Raw genomic sequence first — 20,396 nt, forward strand, 5'->3', positions numbered from 1 at the left:
TACTAAGGTGGTAGCAGGGTCATGCTTGGCTCTTCTCTGCTGGACTGTGTCCCTCAGGTAGCCAGGGCTAAATTCTGGCCATATTGATTTTATTTTGTACTTGTAATGTCCTTATGGCCATTCTTTTGGGTTTTCTCTGCTTGTTGTTTCTGGGTATTCAGTGACTAGTTAACAGAGATCATTAACTAAATGTCAGGTACCTACCGCTGAAGACCTTTCTCAGACTGTTGCTGACTGAGAGCATTAGCCCCACCCCTCTGTATACTCTGTGTCCTTTCCCACTGATCATTGGGTGCATACTGGAGTGTCATAGTCACCCCAGAGCCTGGGAGTATTACTTAGTAGTAGAAGAAGTATCTGACTAGAGTGACCTGGGGCTTTGAAAGCAGTATTGGAGCCACTACCAGCCCTTTTGAGCCTTTAGTCCCATGCATTGCCCAGGAAGATTGTATTTTCAGTGTGTTCCAGGTTCTGCTTGGACTTTAGAAGAACAGAGACCAACAGAGGGTGGCTTTCTCAAGAGGAAAGCAAAGCTCATGGGGGTCTACTTGCCTTTCTATTTTGGTCTAGATAAAAATAAAGGTCAAAGCCTCATTGCCTTGATGGTCTGTCAGTCCCCCTCCCCCACCCCCTCCTCAACTCTCTCATCTCTCTTTCTCTCTGTGAATGTGTGTTTTTTATTAAATCATTTTTTAAAAATTTTATATACATTGGTGTTCTGCCTGCTTGTATGTCTGTGAGGGTGTCAGATCCCCTGGAACTGGAATTACAGATAGTTATGAGCTGCCATGAGGGTGCAAGGAATTGAACCCAGCTCCTCTGGAAGAACAGCTAGTGCTCCTTACTGCTGAGCCACCCTTTATTGTTTTGAAACACCATTGTTTGTATTAGTTATTGTTCTATTGCTATGACAAAATGCCATGATCAAAAGGAACTTAAAAAAAGTATTATCGGGGTTATAGTTTCAGAGGCTTTGAGTTCATTGTGGCACAGCGAAGGTATGGTAGCATGAATTGTTACTTGATCCACAATTAGGGGCCAGAGAGAACAACACAGACACTGGGAATGGTGTGAGTAGTCAGAAAACTCAAATCCTGCCCCTAGTGACATATCTTTTCCAACAAGGCCACACCTACTAATCCTTCCCAAATAGTTCTACAAACTGGGACAAACATTCAAATATATGAACCTATGTACCTTGTCATTCAAGGCTTGGAGCTTGGCACCCTGGCTAGGAACAGTGAGGGAATGAAGAAAAGACAGACAAACATAGTGAAACTGGGAGCTTAGCTAGTCTTGATAGGAGGTCTGTATAAGAGAGAAGTCTCAGGTTACAAACATCTGGGAGGAGGAAGCTGCTGCTAGTCTTTGCCCACACTGACCAGTTGTCTATAAGTGGACTCCCGACTCCAAAGAAAGCATTGCCATTCCTCTTGAGCCTGGTACATTTGGGTGTAATGATTCATGCCAATTTCCCCTGGATCAGTTGGCCTTGGAGTCCTCAAAATGATGGTGTACATTACAAAATGCACATTTCCTCAGGTCTTCACTTACTTGGGGTTTCCCCACTCGCTAACCTATAAGGGCCATTCTCATTCAAACCACAATATGCTTGCTTTTACTACTAAAGAGGAGCAAGCAGCATGTATCTTTCAGGGGCACATACAAATTCTCCAGGTGGACACTAAGCTACCTTCAACCACTAACTCATCACAGTTATTAATATTCATTGTATCTCTCTCTGAGGATGTGAGCATGGCTGTTCTGGATTGTTCTACTTGCCTGTATTCATATTTTATTTTGCCTTATTTTACTTGCCTGTATTCATATTTTAGTTTGGTCACTCCTTATTATTATTATTTTTGGACTTTTTTTTGACTCTTCAGAGTCATTTACACTTTCATTTTTTTTTTTTATGACAGCTGTCAAATCTGCTTTCTTTTCAAGGTACCTACCTGATAGCTATAACCAGCCTTCTCCAGAGACAAAAGGCTAGGAGGATTGTTTTGTTATAGACAAGTCATATCCCTGGAACTGGAATCTTTAGGAGCAGTTCTGTAAGGGAAATAATTTGATAATGTATTTTTCCTCTAAAAAGGACTAAGTGCATTTTTGTAGAATGTGGTATGTGGTAATTTCACTAGGTAATTGAACAAAAGAAAAATGTTAAAAATTCTTTTTTCTTTAGAGTTCTAATTTAAGGAAGCATCGTGTTTTGAAAATTTACTAGTAATTTCATTCAAAGTTGGGTCATTCTCAATATACAAAGGATGTTACCACTCCTCAGAAGACTGGTTTCCTGAGAGAGGAAGCTTCCTGACAGGGCTTGTACATTCCCAGATGATGGACAGATAGAAAGCTTGGTGAGGAAGATGGTGCCCCAGCCTTTGAGAGCTGGAAGTTTACATGAGTGTTATCTGTAGGCTTGTTTTTGTGTGTCCAGTCCCAAGATGAAGTTTATTGGATTGTAAAGCAGTTTCCCTGCTTTTATACTGAGATGAAAGCGTGTTTCTTCTAGAGTCCCTGTGTTCTCTAGTGATGCATAGCTTTTGAACATTTGATTTTTTTTTTGTCATTTTGTCTACAAATAAAAACTTATAATAAATTAGATTTATTTTGTATGTTTTGAGTGTTTGCCTGAAATAAATGTGTGTTTATCATGTGTGGAGCTCAGAAAGGGGGCCTAGATCCTCTGAAACTGGAATTAGGGGTGTTTATGAATGACTGTGTAGGTGCTGGGCATTGAGCTTGGGTCTTCTGGAAGAGCAACCAGTGCGGACTTCTGAGCCAACTCTCCCGCCCACAAATAACACCGTCCTCCTTTAGTGACAGATAACTGGTTAATCCTCAGAGCCCTTGGCTGCTTGAGAATCAGATGTGGCTGTGATACTTCTCATTTCTGACTCTGCCAGCTTGTGTGGGAAGCGAGCTTTTGGAGATTTAGAATGGAGTTTGATCACTTTGAGACACATGTCTCAAGTGTGAAGAGCGCTATATCACACACATGACCCTCCATGTTAAAGAGCAAAATCTTGTTTAGGATAAATAAAAAATTGGGATATTTACTTCAGGCTGAGATAAAAGTAGGATTTGGGGCTAAGGTATTCATATTTACTTGGTTAGCCCTTTTCACAGTCAGATTTTTTTCTGCAAGTTAAATTTTACAGAAATCTATTTAAGTCATGCTTTTCTCCATCTTCCCAAGGATGACATCCAGCTGTGAATTTAGAACATAAATCATTTGTGCAGAGGAAGCCACAGGCATAGGTGGTAATTCTCTGGTAGAACCCAGTTGAGCTAGACTGTGTGTAAAAGATTGGTTTATTATATATGAAAATGCCAGGGCATGCTCTACACAATGCTACTTTGACAGGTTCTTCTCTAGACTCTGCGCAGAAGTGAAGAGCAGTGGCTTCTCTTGCTCTAGGAAGCATTTTGAAAGCAGCATGGCTGTGAGGGAAAGCCAAGCTTCCTAGTCAGTCACTCTGAATTTTGTGTTCAGCCTTACTGGCACATCATATTAAATTACTTTTTATTGCTTTGTCTTAACTGCTTGGCAACCCTTACATCTTGTCTATTGAACTATTATCCTGGCTACTTTCACTGGCGACCAGAGACCTGTGGGAAGAACCCTTTCATCTAGTAACAGTGGGTGGTTGTTAATGCTAGTAGACACATACTTTTTTATACTATGGTTCTTGTTTTAAAATTTTGGGGGTTCAATTATTTTTTGATGTTTGCCATTTTTATTTTGCCAGACTGTATGCCATAAGTATGTATTCATTTCTAACTGCTTTATAATTATAATTATTTGGATGCAAATATGTTGTTACTAGAAATAGCATAGTATAATTGTAGTTGCTTTATGATATATCTTTTTAGGATTTGGACATAGTTTAGGAAACACTTATGGGAAAATTAACATTTCAGTTGAAGTTACAGATGTAATTTCTATCCTGTCACATTTTGGTGACCTTTTGTGACAGTTTGTCTCAATTGGAGGAGGGCATTTTTTCTTGCTGATTAAAGATGTCACTTGAAACCATTTTATTACTGAGGATAGTAAAATTAATCTTGACAGTCAGAACCACCAGGAAAATAATTGCTGATTCACTGCGTAAAATGTGTGTGTGAAGCAATAATATAGTCAAGATTAAAATAAAAATCTATGCTGGTTAAAAGATTATTATGTTTTCTTTCCAAGGGTTTATATTGACTTGAATGAGAGGGGATTCCGTATCAATATTTCCAAAATGAATCATAACTTAGAGATTTTTAGTCTGATGTTTCAAAGTAGACTCTAGTCATACTTAACTGCCCTCAGTGGAGGAGAAAGGCTTAAGACAGTGTTTAGTAAAATTTTGAGAAAATACACATTTACTAATATAGGATGTTACTACTACTACGTAGTATTGCTAAATCATACTTTTAAAGACACTACTGTAAAATAAAGGGACCCTCTATGGATGAAAGGGCTCCCTTAGACGCTTAGAATAATGTACTGTTGGAAGATTTTTAGGGTCTGTGCTATGTTCATTGCAAAGGGAAACATAGGAACCCAAGTAGACGCATGAAGCTCCTGCAGTGCTCTAAGTAGCCGTTTTTTTGTTTTGTTTTGTTTTTGTGCTTGGCTTTCCTCTTATTTGACAAAGTGTCTGTAGCTGGCTGCATGGACATACAATGCCTTTTTACAGCATGACATATGCTAATGGATGTAAAAGTTTAAAGCAAAATGCAGTTAGTGACTGTTCCATTCAGGAATTATCCTTAATAATTTGACTTCAGAAAGAAGTTAGTAATGGCTTTGATTTATGTCAGAATACTTGAGGGAGGTTTGTTGGTTTTGTTTGTTTGTTTCCACCTGATTCTGTGCCATTGCACATTAGTGGCATCTTTTTGGTTTTTGTTTTTGTTTTTTTTTTTTTTTTTGGTTTTTCGAGACAGGGTTTCTCTGTGTAGCCCTGGCTGTCCTGGCACTCACTTTGTAAACCAGGCTGGCCTACAAAGAAATCCACCTGCCTTTGCCTCCCGAGTGCTGGGATTAACGAGGCTTCTCTGTGTAGCGATGCTGTCCTGGAACTCACTTTGTAGAACAAGCTGACTTCAGATTCATGCATATACACCTGCCTCTGCCTCCTGAGAGCTTGTACTAAAGGCATGCACTACCACGCCTGGCCAGAGACATTCTCTTACTGACCTCATTGGTGCCCAGTGAGGGGTAGTCTCCTCCTCTACTGTAACGGTCTGTGAACATTGGCTATTTTCTTAGATTTACTAAATCTACACTGTGAAAATGAAAGCATTTAAGATTGATAGATGATACTTGTATTAGAGATTGGTACTTGGTTCTTACTGTTCTCTCCACAGACGTGTGTAGTGTGGATTGTACTTAACACCTGTACATCTTTTTACATAGAGCTTTCTGCAGAAGCCAAAGCTGCATTGCTTGAATTTGAAGAAAGAGAGCGACAACATAAGCAGGGACGCTATGGTTCCCGGCGGGGAGGAAGGCGAGGAGGTTCTCTGATGTGCCGTGGAATGGGAGACCAGAGGCGAGACAACAGTGAAAGGGGAAGGATGAAGGAGCACAGGCCTGCCCTGCTTCCTACACAGCCGTCTGTTGTGGTAATTATAATGTTATAATGCAGTACCAGACAGTTTTAGAACAGTGAAGGTGTGCTCCTGTGGTCCACACAGCTCACACTTACTTTTTCTGAAATGACACTGAAGCAATAGAAGAAATGCTGAAGCTTCTGAAGTTTGGTCTGTGCTAAGATTTTATTTGTAGCCTGAGGATTGGGTTATTTCATTATTGGGTAGTTAAAAAATCCATCTCAACACTTCTGTTGAGTAGCTGATGGCCTGTGTGGCTACCACCGAGCCCTGCTTTTCTCCCTTATATCAGTGAGACCTCTTCAAGTATGCTGAAATATGCTGATGTTAACACAGGATTTAGGTCATAGTTGCTTGTTTTATAAACTGTTTTCCTATAGGTTTTCCCTGCTGTAGCAGTTTTCTTAATTATATACCTTGTAAAAATGTTCATAACTTGAAACTGAACTATGCAGTTAAACTTGGATGGATTTCTTCTGGGAGGTCTCAGCAAAGACAGGAGTCATGGTGTTTTGTCCTTTTGCAAGCTAGAGGTAAACTTTCTCCTTTGGAAGACAGTGTTAGGAAGAAACACAATGCAAGATATGCCTCTAGTGTATACCACATACTCCTCTGAGGCTTGCAGCCTATACTTGGCTTCTGTTAACAATGTTTTAGATACCATCCATTGGTGAAGTGATGAAGTAGAAAGGGTGGTTGTTGGCCTTGCATGAGAATCCAGTTTTAATGTACCCCAAGGGAAGAGGGAAAGGTGGGTGATAGCACTTGAAAGTTTGGTTATATCAATACATTGCTCTTTTGTACACAATTGGTTTGTTCTCTGTCAAGGTTAACAAGTTATGCACCAGACTAGTTTTTCATCAGCATGAGTGCCTGTTTACCAGTCAGAAGGAAAATGCAGAGCAGGTGGGAGATAACCTTTAACAGCTAGTCAAAAAGCAAAGGTAACCTGCATCCTAACAGGGATGCTGGTGTGACTGACCACCTGGTGGGTTGCATAGCCACCAAACCCTCTGACCAGCCATGCACTTTGGCTGAAGCCTTGTCTTTCAGCCTATTAGGGCTATCATGTAAGTGAGCTTGCCTGTGATGTCCCTCCCCAAGCCACAGAGATTCTAGATCCTGTTTGCTTACTACTCTTCACGAAGAATGAATCTGTCCTCTTGCCTGTTCACCTCCACATTCTCGGAGGAATGTTCTTGGGTCTTGTTTCTTGATCTGGGTTCTGTTCTTCTTGAAGTCCTAGCCTGCACTTTTAGTGGACACTCATTTTGGGTGTCTTATCTGATGGCTCATACCCCAGGGTCTGAGGTGTCCCATGACTTCCTTTCTCTTTCAGGCTGCTTTGCTTTAGAGCTACTACTATCCCTCTTCCCCTCCTACCCCTCACACTTACATGCTGTTCAAAGGTTGAACATGTGGCTAATAGCTCCATCATGCCATGTTACTATGTCTTTGGTGGGAACATTTGCAATAGTTGTGTTTTTCCTGGTCTCTCTCAGGGTTTGTGCTCTCCTTTCAGGAGAAATCAACTGTGGGGAAGCCCTTCTAAAGCACCCAGCTAGAGTTCCTGGTGGAGTCCAGGCCAGTGCAGAATTTTCTGCTCAGCTGAGGCCCTCCAGGTTAATGAATACTGACAGTAGGAGGGTAACATTATTAAATAAGGGCTCACAGCATCTAGCAGAAACCAGCCAGGGATGTTGAGGTATTTGTAGTTTAGCTTTTTCTTCATTAATGAGCTTCCCATGGCTGAAGTAACAGTTTCTCTTTCACACTGTAGGTATTTTAGATATTTTTATATCATGGGATAAACAATAGTAAGATTTACTATTAAATAGTTTGCTATTCTCAATATTGGCTATTACTCAATGACATGACTTAGCTATTCTCAATGACAGTGATTTTTTTTTTTTATTCTTGGGCAGTGTGTTATTCTCTTCCCTTCTTGTCAGAAAGTAAGGGGGGGGGCATTCCATCCCCAGACAAATATGCTAGTGTCTGAAATGGGGAGGAGAGGAGATCCCCCTTCCCCAGTTTCAGTGCCAGCCTCTCTCGGTAAGCTCAACAGGCAGCCTTTTTCAATTCTATATATTATACACTTGCATGCATAAAAGTAATGAGCAGCGTGCCCTGGATTCTCAGAATAGGAGAGTTCAGGTTTATTGATTTCTGAATCTTTGGAGAAGTCCTTTCTTGAGAAAGCCAGCCAGCCAAAGCCATATACAATTTAACTTTAATCTTATTGTTCCTCTGAAGTCTTCCCTCAGACTGTGGCTATTTGCTTTTGCCATAGCCCGTCACAGGCCTGTGTTCATCTCGTCCATCTCACACTATGAGCAGTCAGTCACTTTCCCAGAAAGGGCATCATTGGGGCTTCCTCACCATGCATGTTGTATCTTTCACTTGGAATGCAGAGATCCTCTATAATTGGGCATCATTCCAGGGAAAAGGACTAATTAGACAGCTGAATTATAAGTGTTTTGACTACTATTTGGCAGTAAAGTTGACTTGATTAGTGATTAAAAGCAAAACTTGTTGAATCAGATTGTCTGACTCAAACTCACTTTCTGGCCCTGTCAGGAATAGGCCTGCTGCTTTCTGGGAAATTAAGAGATGGGGCTGTAGGGGATCGCAGGGCCACTTTAGGTATCTTGGCTACTTTAAATTGTACTTCTAATTTTTTTTGTTTATTGACCCTCTATACGTATTCTATGCCCACCCCCCTTGATTAAACAGGAAGTCCTTTTACCTATTTTTCTCCATTCATAGTCTATTATTCTCTCTGTGTGATGCATCTCTTTTCTCCAATGGAGACTTGGCCCAGATACCGCTTTCTCAAAGTATCTTCTTCTTGGAACAGCTCTATGTAGCTCTATGTAGCTCCTTGTAGCAGCTCTATGACCCCTCCCCCAGTGACTCCTCAGCAGCCCAAGAACATCCACATCAACCCACACTTCAAGGGGACAGTGGTAACCCCTGTTCAAGGTATGTGTTCGTTTCTGGTATGTGTTCATTCACAAAGCCACCCCAGTAGCAGTTAGATTCATGTTCAGGTCTGGGAGGAGTCACAGACACAGTGTAACTTGTTCCCTTTTAAATGGGAAGTTTCTAGTGATTGTTTCTGTCTGCCTTCTATCCCCTCGAGAAGAGGCAGGGCTAACTATGCTTAGAGGCTATGGATATCTTTGCTCATTGTGGGCAATTTATTTCCTGGGCAAAATTTTATTTCTTCAGAATTCATGCTATCATTTCTTCTGTCTTTGCCATGAACTGGCTGAGTTTCGTAAGTCTATTGCATATCCTCTGTGCAAAGTTTGTGTACAAGTTTTTACTGTAAGTCTACTTCTAAGAAGTTAATTGGTGTAAGCTTATAGCACGTCAACATTACTTTTGTATTCTTCTAAATGTTTATTTCTGTAAAATTTTCTCTTGGTGGTTTTCAGGCTCACTCTCCAAGATTAATCCCTCCTCCACAGCCGCAGCCTCCTCCTCCACCACCACCACCACCACCTCAGCAGCAGCCAATCAGAAGTCTGTTCCAGCAACAGCAGCTGCAGCCTCTACTCCCCTTACAGCATCCGCATCACCCCTCCCCACCACAGGGAGTACACATGCCCCCCCAGATTGAGACTCCAAGGATGATGTTGACCCCTCCCCCAGTGACTCCTCAGCAGCCCAAGAACATCCACATCAACCCACACTTCAAGGGGACAGTGGTAACCCCTGTTCAAGGTATGTGTTCGTTTCTGGTATGTGTTCATTCACAAAGCCACCCCAGTAGCAGTTAGATTCATATTCAGGTCTGGGAGGAGTCACAGACACAGTGTAACTTGTAATGTAATTTTGAAGAAGCTCCTTTCTTCACAATGTCTATCTCCTACTTTGTTTCTGAATGGAATATACTGTGCCAGTCTCAATGTGAGGCACAACCTGAAGGTAGTTGTTGAAGTCTCTGAATGCTTATTTCATATGTCTCATGGCAAAGATGTTGGAAGTGACAACTGTTCTTCTTAAGTCATACATGGTGTGCCTCTTTAGTTTGGGTTACCTGGCAGGGAAGACCCAGGCTATCTTTCCTTTATTGCTATAACAGAAGAGGTGCTGGAGCTGGGAGCCGTTATGTGTAGCTTCTCTGAAACACTTGCTTCTCTCTCTATTCCACCTGTTCCAGGCACCTTGGCTTTTGTTAGAGAGCAGAGCAGAGCAGAGCAGACCAGAGTTCTGTTCATGTTCTTGCTCCTTCATGGGCAGAGGCAGACTCTGCACCTCAGCACCCAAGGTCAGTAATAGGCCTTGTGTGGCATGCAGATGATGAGGGAAAGTAGATCAGTGTTGGGAGTCTGAAGTGGAAACTTGAGGGTTCTTTGAAGAGTCAGTTGTGTTGGATGGTGTTGTGCTGGGGCACACGGGTGAAGGAGTGCTTTCCTGAAGTGGACACAGGTGAAAGACTTAGGCAGACTTGTGAAAGAGTCTTTTGCTGAAGCAGACACAGGAGAAAGAATGTTCTGCTAAAGCAAGCACTTGAGAGGACACGTGATGAGAGATTCTTTGCTAACTGAATGCATGTATTCGGTCTGCCTTACATTGCATTTGTCGGTACTACATAGAGAGAAACATGCCAAAAAAACTTCTGGTGATGCGCTGCAGTTTCTTGCTGCTTCTATGAACTTGGGCTGATTGACAGAGTGATGTCAGCTGAGACAGATGCACATGCTAAGGCAAGGTACATGCTGAGGCAAGACCCGTGGAGGACATGTGATGTTTGGAGGGTATAAATAGGACTTGATGGACAGTGATGGAAGCTGAACTTGGCTTGCTGATAGAGCTAAGCTGTACAACAATTGTTGGTCTTGCTTCTTTGCTGATCTTCACTGTACTGAGAGGCACAGGTGAGAACTTTTCCTGGTACCTGGTGTCTCTCTGGCTCTGTCCTGCTGACTTGTGCTGAGGTTGAGGCCTGGCTGTTCTTGCTTGGTTATGCCACCACTGCTGCTGACCTGACTCTACTGGACTGCTGCTGTTTCCGTGAGGTGCTGGGAGTGGGTCCACCTGCCACTGCTGACTGTATTACCTGTTTTCAGACAGCACAGACAGGAGTTGCTCCAAAGAACCATTTCTGAACAGGTCCACTTCCCCTGTATCCTTTCTTTTCCACTACCTCCAGTAGATAGTGGGCTAAAAGGGAGGTTAAAGCATTTAAAAACTATCATTAAAACAGGTGTTACAGGAATGCATACAGTTATGTGGGAGTTCATTGAGTTGGTTAGTTCTAGGACCATTCAGAATGAGAAGGAGTGGCTCATCATTGAAGATGGTCACAAGTCTTGGAGAGGTACACAAGTAAGAGGGGCTGTTGATAGTGAGCACAAGTCTTGGGTTTGAAGTAATTAAGAGAGACAAACACCTTATGGGTAACAAAAGGAGGAAGTGCTGCAGGGCCCCCCTGTGTGGGCCAGAGGAAGGACTTTAGTGTTTAATGGGAGGAGTTGTCTGGGTTACGGTATATCAAGCTGGGGCAAAAAGGAATTTGGGTGCGCACATAGCTGAAACTAGTCATTAGGTAATAGAATGCATTTTTATTGTGCTCCGGTTTATGTATCATTTTAATGCTCTATTACTATTATTATTATTATTATTTGGTAATGACATCTTAACTACTTGATTCTTATACTGTGGAAATGTTGTTAGACCAAACAGCTTGTAGTGATTCTTTTATCTGAGTTAAAAATGGACTACTGTGGAGACAACTGAAAACATCAACAGCATATTTGGCCCAGGAGCCACTAGCTAATGCACATTGTAGTGATGGATCAAGGAAGAGCAAGATCAGAAGTCACAGTGACAACAGAGCAGTTGTTGAATTGGGTACCGTTAGAGCTCATTGCAGCTGCTTAGTAGTCATTTAGCATTTGGGATATATTGGAAAGATGAAAAGTCTTGATAGGTGGGTGTCTCATGAGCTAACTGAAAATCAAGTGTTATTTTGTCTCAGTTCTACTCAATAACAACAAGATATTTCTTGAGTAGTCTATGATACGGTAAAAGGTGATAGCTCGTGAAGACCAGTTCAGTGGACGGACCAGGAAGTGTACCTGGGGAGAAGTATGTGTCTAGCTAATAGATGACTGCAAAAGCCAGGAGTCAGAGCATTGTGCAGCAGAGGCAGTGGGAGGCTGCATGTAATTGCAGTGGATTGGATGAATAGGGAAGGGAGGTGAGCTTAAGAGGTAAAGAGATTTCACTAGTTGAGATAGTAAATGTAGGGTCTCTTGGCCTGTGCTAGTCAAGTTGCTTGCTTATTCTAGGCATTCTCCATCTTTGCCTTCTCAATGCTGGAATTGGAGCTGGATTACATAGCCATGTGACATTTCTTCAGGTTCTAGGGATCTGATCATCTCTCCAGCCCCCAACATAAGTCTCTTTTGTTTCCCCAAATTGAACTTCTCAGTGGTTGTCCTTCACCAGAATCAGTTAATTAGGTATTTCCTTGTAAATTTCATTGGAAAACTGGTGGCTGGTAAGATGCATAGATTTTCTTCAGCCTAACAGAAATAATAGTGTTGGAAGCACAAAATAGTAAAGCTGTAAATAGGCCCTGGAATGTTCTGTAGGCCAAGTGTTATTATTTGCTAAAAGTCACCAGACGGGGCAAGTACTAAATTCAGGTCCTGCATCCAGGAACTTGAATGACTCAATAAATACCAAGTCTGCTTGAAGCTCTTTAATGTCACCATGAGCCCAGGATCTTTGATACTACTTGTTCCTTGCCTTTCATATACCTTATGCTAGAAAGAGGAGAACCTTATTCTTACTGGTTGCATGTGTTTGTTCATTTAGTATTTTGTTAATAAGTTTAAATAGAAGCCCAATTCTTGGGAGACGCTGAGTGCCGAGATATGTTCTATACCTGTAAACTATAGCTCAAACTAACATGTCTCAAAGTCTTTACAGCTTAATGCACATATAGGTCTTTTAAAAATGTACACCTTTAATCCCAGGACTTGGGAGGCAGAGGCAGGTAGATCTCTACATATTTGAGGCCAGCCTATTCTATATAGTTCCTAGACAGCCAGAGCTATATTGTAATACTCTGTTGCCTCAAAGCAAACAAAATAAGATTCATTCATTCTGTCCATACATACATACATCCATCCATCCATCCATTCAGGGTCTTAGTATGTAGCCTTTGTTGGCATGGAGCTAACTATGTAGACTAGGCTAACCTGAAATTCACAGAGATCTGCCTGCTTCTGCTACTTGGGTGCTAGAATTAAAGGCATGTATCTCTATGCCTAGATAGACTTACTATTACTTACGTGAATATTTGTTGGTGTATGTGCATGTGTATGTAGATGTCCAGGGAGGCCAAAAGGTATTGGATCCTTTGAGTTGGAATTACAGGTAGTTATCAGTCCAGCATGGAGTTATGAACTTGAGTCCCTGAAAGAGAGAGTAACCACTGAATTATCTCTACACCNCCCCCCCCCCCGAAAATTAATTTACTGAGCAAATGTATGAGTATGTTACCTCTCCTGTTAAATGCTTTTCCACTGAGACAGAGTACCCAAACCTTGCATGTCTTTTTAAATTATGTCTGTTTTCTTTTTGAGGGTGAAAGACTATGTCTTCTGTTAGTTACACACAGGCTGCTAAGGAGTAAATACCAACGTTTTGGGTTCAGTGCTTAACTAGATTGGTGGAAACATCAAAAATTTTAAGTTCCCTTCTGCTCCATGAGGTGCATAGGGTTGGGCCTTGATTCTATTGCTCTCTGCATTGGGCCAGAGCACACCTGTTCCCATGTCCTGACCTACTCCTGTGAACTCTGTACATGGTTTATTTTTCTGGAACAAAGAGGGTGGAGACATTGTCAGTATTGCCATCTCCTCTGAGGTTCTGTTAACAAACCCATTCATTAGAATCAACTCTTCCCTCCCAATTCCTACTGTGTTGTGTTGGAATTGTTTAGTTCCTATAAACGGTCTGGTAGAGAAGCTAGCTAGGTGTTTTATATTTGGTACTTGGTTCAAAAATACTGTCCATCTGTTGCACCTTCTTTTCTACTCCTTCTTCATATAATCTTCTGAGATGAGAATACTTTTTTTTTCTTTCTCTGCTTCATAGCCTGCTCTTTCCCTTTAGATTCCTGTTTGCACTGTGTCTTCTCACAGGAAGTTTTATGTTGGAATAGACTCTCAAGGGAGGTTTAGATTTCTGCTGGATTTGCTTTTGATCAAATAGGGTGGTGGCCCACAGGCTCAGTTGATATTGAGCTTGTAAAAGTGTGATGTTAACTATACTAACCATGATTCAGTTTAATGTATGGGACTCATTTTGTAAGTATAGAAAGTGAAACAGTTTGATTTGTCACTATATAAAAGTGATTTGGATGGATTCTTCAGGTACATATCTGTGTCTTTCTGTCTCATTTCCCAGAGTCTTAAAGTTGTGCTGTATTAAACCTTTGATTATTCTTTTGCTGAGACTGCTGTAATAAGCACTACCAAGAGGTGTAGGCATGGGCAGGCTCATTACCCTGGCTTCAATTCTTGGATTGCATATGGTGTTTCCATGTCCCCACATGGTCTCTCCGTGAGCGTAGTCTTTGCTTTCCTTTTCTCTAGGATGCTGATTAGGTTGGATTAATGCTCACCATTTGGACCTCTTTAAAGACTTCTCCAAATGTGTCCCATTTAAGGTGCTCATAAGGGAGTTTCCTGGGTGCATCTAGCACCATATTTGACTGTAAGCTCCCACACAACACAACAGTGATGAGTTTTCAAATCCAGATCAGTGAGATGACTGTAATGAGTGGCACTTTTCAAAGAGGGCAGCATATGCTTTAGCCCTAAGAGTGTAGCCCTCTCACTTCTTGTCCTCTGCTGGGTGACCTTTAATTCCAGCACTTGGGAGACAGAGTCAGGGGCATCTCTGTGAGTTCAAGGCCAGCTTGGTCTACAGAGTGATTTCTAGGGCAGCCAGGTCTACAGAGAGAAACCTCATCTTAACCATAGGAGGGGTTGTTCTCTTAAGTAGACTTCCTGGTCTGGTATACTGGTAAGACTTTTTCATCTTTGAAAACAAAACCAAACAGCAAGTATCAGGATAGAAGTTTACTTTCTTGTCATTCTTTGTAAGCCTACATGAGCATTGTTCCATCTTTCCTCTGCCTGCCTTTTTTTCTTCCTTTTCTCCTCCTCCTTCTTTTATGATTCCATAGGATTCACGTTTCAGTTTGTGTATAACTGGCCAGTCTTAATTAAGCTCACTGTCTAGCTCAGGCTGGCCTCAAACTTGCAACAGTCCTCCTTCTTCTGACTCCTGAACGGTAGAGTTACAAGTGTCCCCACAATGTCACATCCTACTGAAACTAGATCTTTTTATTTCATAAAAAATTACCTTCTTTTGTTGTAAAAATATTTGAATTCTAAATAGTTATCCTCTGTTAGAACTTAAGCTGTGTATTGGTACAGTTTTATTCTGGGGCCAAAATTACCCTTCACTCTCCCGTAAGTACTAAGTGTTTATGGATGAAGTCTAAACTTGATGTTACTATGTGCTCAGTGTATGTAATGTATACTTTGTGGGAGAGCTCCTGTGTTATCCTGCCAGCTGGTCTGATGCCAGGTGATTAAAATGTATTTTCTTACAGTGCCCTTGCTGCCAGTTCCAAGCCAGCCGAGGCCTGCCGTGGGACCCCAAAGATTTCCAGTGAGTAGCAGCTGTTCTATTTGGTAGGGGGAGAGGGGTACTGGTATTGTGCTTGTCTGGCCAGAAACAGTGTGGGCATTGCTAATGTTCACTGCAGTCTCTGGTGGAAAATGTTTATTAAAACCTTAAGGCCACTGGCTGTTTGAGAGCAGAATTAATTCTGTAGCTGTAAAATTGCTGAATCACGATTATTTAAGATGCCTTTCATCTTAAAGAATATGAATTTTGATCTTGTCATGGTTCTGTGTTGAGGGCACATCTTACAGAGAACATGGCACATGTGAGTCTTTGTGTCAAATTCTAGGAAATAAGAATCAAGTGCTTGGTTATTAAAGAGCTGAGAGTATTCCTGAGCCACAGGCTTCCTGTTCTTCAGTAAAAAAATTAAGTCTGAAACAAAGCACACACTCATATGCTTCTTGTCATTTGTCTGTAACTAGAAGAAAACAGTCCAGTATTTGCTTAAATATATGCATTTTACTTTCTTTGAATTCTTGGTTTATCAAAGCCCTGACTGAATACATGTTCTTTTTAAGAACCATGGGGAAATTAGTCCAGGCAATGAAATACCAACACTATTTGTATGGAAAAAAGAAAGTGATTTTTGAATATGTGTATGTTGCCTGTTGATGATGAACAATAGATGATGTGTGTGGTAACTCCAGATGGATTAGATGGAGAGCCTGCCTAACTAACCAGATCCACTGAAAAGTTCACTGTTGAATTCAGGGTTTAGAGTAATTTTTCGACACTCTTGCTTTGTGGCTGTTATTTGTGGTGGTACCATCTGAAGCTGGTTCTTTTTTGCCTCGTTCCCATACTTAGGAAAGGTTTTTTTTCTTTCTTAGATTGCTGTTCAAGTTGTATACATTTAGCTTTTAAGTAGTTGTTTTTAGTTACCAATCCTTATTCGAACATCTATGCAAGTGGTTGCGTTCCCCCATGCTGTCATTCCATGCACTTGTGAGGAAGCACTTGGTTTAATTTGTAATACTGTTTCTCTTTCCTCAGATCTGTGTGAAATTTGCTATTGGTCTTGTTTTCATGTTTAATTTACATCATGGTGCTAGAATTTGATGTAAAAAAGCAATTCTAGTTTTCAAAAATTTATGTAATTTAATATTTTTATGAAACAAATTGCTTATCAATATGAAATTAGAGAATTTGCAATTTTCACTTAACTTTTATTTTTCACTTGTACAAACAGAATTTTATCTGATAATAGAGGAAAAAACCTAATGCTGTTTTAAGAATATTACTAGAGGAAAATAAATGTTAAGCACTTAGAGGTCAAAGGGCAACTTGGAAGGAATTTGTCCTCTCCGTCTCCCATTGGGCTCCAGGGATGGAACTCAGATTGTAAGACTTTGTGGTTGGCATCATAGTTACTGCTCCATTGCTGTGAAGAGACACCATGACCAAGGCAGCTCTTAAAAAGGAAAATGTTTATTTGGGGGCTTGCCTACAGTTTTAGAGGATCATCATGGTGGGAAGCACACAGCAAGGCACTAGAGCAGTAGCTGGGAGTTTTATATCCTAATGTGGGCGGTAGGCAGTATTAAATGAAGCCTGAGAGTTGTGTCTTTGCTTAAAACCTAAATAAAATTATAAAGACAGCTGAAACAATATTATGGTCTAATTAAGCCTTTGACCATTTATTACTGCTGGTCATGTGTATTGCAAACTCTATCCTAGTTCTTCCCAAAAATTGAGAGACAATTAGTATTACTTACAGACTCTTGCTTTATACAGTGGCCCACAGTCCCAACACATGCCTGTAATCCTAGCATGTAGGAGGCTGAGGCAGATAGATCGTGAGGTAGAGGCCAGCCTGGGCTAGATAGTGAGACCTTGCCACAAAGAAAATGAAAGGCTGGAGATTATGGCTCAGCAGCAGAATTCAAAGTTCTAAGTTCCATCTCCAGTATTAGGTTACACATTCATACAGAGACTATACACAGAAATGATAAACCCATTTAAGAAATACAACTTTAGATTTTTTTAAGTCTACTGGATTCATTATATTTCTTTGGTGCATAAAATTAAATTTGAATTTGGAAGTCTTTGTACCAGTTTGAACAGTATTGGAAATTGAGCAGAGTAAAGTTTATTCTGCTCATCATCATTCTCAGTGGAGCCTTCTCATTGCTCTGAGACTAGACACTATGCTGGAGAATGCTGCACACACTAGTATACAGATGGTTTTCCTGTTAAGAAGTAATTGTGTGACAAAATAGTTCCTTAGGAGATGTAATACACACATCATCTCACCCCAAATAGGAATCCCACGTTAGACTAAGGTATGACTACCACTGAAGTGTCCAACTTTAATGAACCAATTAGTTTTTATTGGACTTATTTACAGGAGCAGAAATGGCTCAGCGCCCACCATGGGTGATAACTCACAAGGCAGGGAACCCGAAGAAGCATCCTGTATAGCTTACAGGTAGCTCAATAGGTTGGAGAGAGTCTTTTCCAGGTGTCTCAGTGGGTCTAAACCTCTTACAGGCAGCTCTGCTGGTTTCTGCTTCTTCTAGGCAGCTGTTCTTTCTGGTCTGAGAGTTTTCTTTGCAGCTCAGCCTTCCTTGTGAAGGGGACTCTGAGGTTTTATTGCTTACTCTGGCAAGGAGAGCCTACTCAATCTGGTCTATTTCAGGGACCTCTTGATGCTGTTTCAAGTTGTTCACCTTTGACTTAAGGAGCTACCGAGAGATGGAATGTTACAATATTTGAGGGAACTGTTACACAATATTAGAGTTGAGATAGTTTACTGGTACTTGTGAAAGAGAGTAGTGTAGAGAGGGGAGGATGTTTAAATTTTTATTTTTTTTTATTTTTTTGTTTGTCTTCAAGGGCACAATGAATTTATATAGGAGGACTAGGCAGTACTTACTGAACTAGGAATGATTCCTTTCTTTGCCTTGCTGACTGGGAAGCATACAGGGCATTCAAAGGTAGGGTGGCCCCAGCTCCAGGTCTAAAAAGAACTGTGGTACATTTGCCACTCAGCCTTAGCTTAAAGGTCCACTTAGTTTGGCAATTTCATGAAAACTTCAAAAATAACTAAGAAGGAATATGTGTAGAGTGTTTCCTAGTGACAGTTTCCTCTAGGTTTGCTGGTTTAAGGTGGTTTTTGTGCTTGTGTTTTCAATGATGCTGGGGACTGAGCCCATATTATTTCCAGCCTTGCCTCCATCTTGCCACCATTAAATTAATACAGAGAAGCCTAACATCAAACACTTTCATGTGTTTACTTAGCATTATTTTAGATTTTCACTCTTAAAACCAAAACGTTGTAAGACGAATAGTGACTATTTGGTAATTGAATATCGTCTTTTAGGTCAAAGATTTAAATGTCAAGGTGAGAAATGCTCTAAGAAGATCCTGTTTAAAATACTCAGTTTTGGAAGGAACTGCTCTGGAGGCTTCTTGGTCATGGTTTTTGAGTCATGTTAGTCTTCACACATGGATGTGGTTTCTAACCCTTTCCACCCATGTTTGGTAAGCCTCAGTACTTCATGATTTAAGCTTCAGGCTAAAAATTAGGTCTAAGCCGGGCGGTGGTGGTGCACGCCTTTAATCCCAGCACTTGGAGAGGCAGAGGCAGGGGGATTTCTGAGTTCAAGGCCAGCCTGGTTTACAGAGTAAGTGTGTAGCCAAGGCTACACAGAGAAACCCTGTCTCAAAAAGTCCAAAAAAAAAAAAAAAAAAAAATTAGGTCTATGCAGTGGATTTCCTTTTTTAATTTAATGAAATGGTTATTTTATATTTTCAGACCAGACTTACAAATTTCTTGCAAATATATATTATATCTCAGTTGATACAGAATGGCTCTGCTTCACATTTGCCTTGAGTCAGTGTTAAAATCTTCTGAATGTAAAGTGCACCTGTGATTTATATGATAGATGCCCACAGGAACTAGTAACATCCAAAGCAGGGCTCATAGGATATTCTGTCTGACTCCTTGCCTGTTAGCACCAACCATTACACTAGCTGCACAGCTAGAGCTTGCCAGTATCAGTTCAGAGCACATGTATGTCTTGTTTTTATGAGAGGAGCCACTAGCTTGAGGTCCTGTCTTTTTTTTTCTGAGTTCTACTTTCAGTTCAAGTGTTCCTGTTTTCATGTTAAGAATCTTGGTTTCACTGCATAGAGAAGCCCCTCCTTTGTATGTCATTACCATAGAAAGTCATGAATTCTTTTCTTCATGTATATTTTTTAGTTGTTTGTCCTAGAAAAGACATTATTTGCTCATAGCAATGCTAAAATGTCAATTATTGCAATAAATGTTACTTTGAGGGTTTTCATGGGTCAAGATTCCATTTCATTCCCATTGCTGTTTTATATATAAATTTCCATTTAAAGCAGTTGTTCTCAGACTGTGGGTCTGACCCCTTTGGGGATATCGATTGATCCTTTCACAGGGATCAGCTAAGACCATTAGAAAACATACTTACAATTCATAGCAAATTTACAGTTATGAAGTAGTAATAAAATTTCTGGCTTGAGGGTCACCAAAACGTGAAGAACTGTGTTAAAGGTCATAGCGTAAGCACGGTTGAGGAGCACGGATTCTAACTTCCTGACATAGGCTATTGAAGCCGTTTCCGTTCTGTAGCTTTGCAGTGTTGTATTAGACTAGGAATGTTTCTGGTAACCAGGAATACACAGATAGCTGTAGAAACATTTCCCCCCCCCCTTTTTTTTAAGTTAAAACTTTCTGCATATATTTTAATCATATTTTTCCCTTCCCCAGATTCTCTCCTCCACCCTACTCATACAATTTCATGCTCTCTCTCTCCCCCTGCCTTTCCCTCTTCTTCTAACTCTCTCCCTCCCTCCCTTTTCCCCCTCCCCCTCAAAAACAACAAAACCAAATGTCAAACAAAAGCCCAGTAAAACACACACAAAACAATAAAACCACACTAACACCCCCCTTCCCCCTCTGAAAACAGTAGAGTGCACGGAGCCTACCCAGTGTGGTTGATAGGATATACCTAGTCACACTCCCATTTGTTATTTGATGTGATATACCCAGTCACACTCCCATTTGTTATTTGATGTGATATACC

At 40.9% G+C, this 20,396-nt stretch overlaps 1 protein-coding gene across 4 annotated transcripts in view; it reads left to right on the top strand.

Moving 5' to 3' along the window:
• The window catches only part of Rbm33 (RNA binding motif protein 33), a 99,597-nt gene that overhangs the window by 37,354 nt on the left and 41,847 nt on the right, over positions 1–20,396 (top strand). For all 4 annotated transcript variants that reach the window (XM_029477709.1, XM_021161824.2, XM_029477708.1 and 1 more), the window contains 3 exons: positions 5,417–5,625; positions 9,057–9,345; positions 15,266–15,324. In XM_029477709.1, coding sequence (XP_029333569.1) covers positions 5,417–5,625; positions 9,057–9,345; positions 15,266–15,324 — 557 coding nt within the window. The remainder of the gene's footprint in view (positions 1–5,416; positions 5,626–9,056; positions 9,346–15,265; positions 15,325–20,396) is intronic.

The sequence above is a fragment of the Mus caroli genome, chromosome 5, assembly GCF_900094665.2.
Source record: "Mus caroli chromosome 5, CAROLI_EIJ_v1.1, whole genome shotgun sequence".
NCBI lineage: Eukaryota > Metazoa > Chordata > Mammalia > Rodentia > Muridae > Mus > Mus caroli.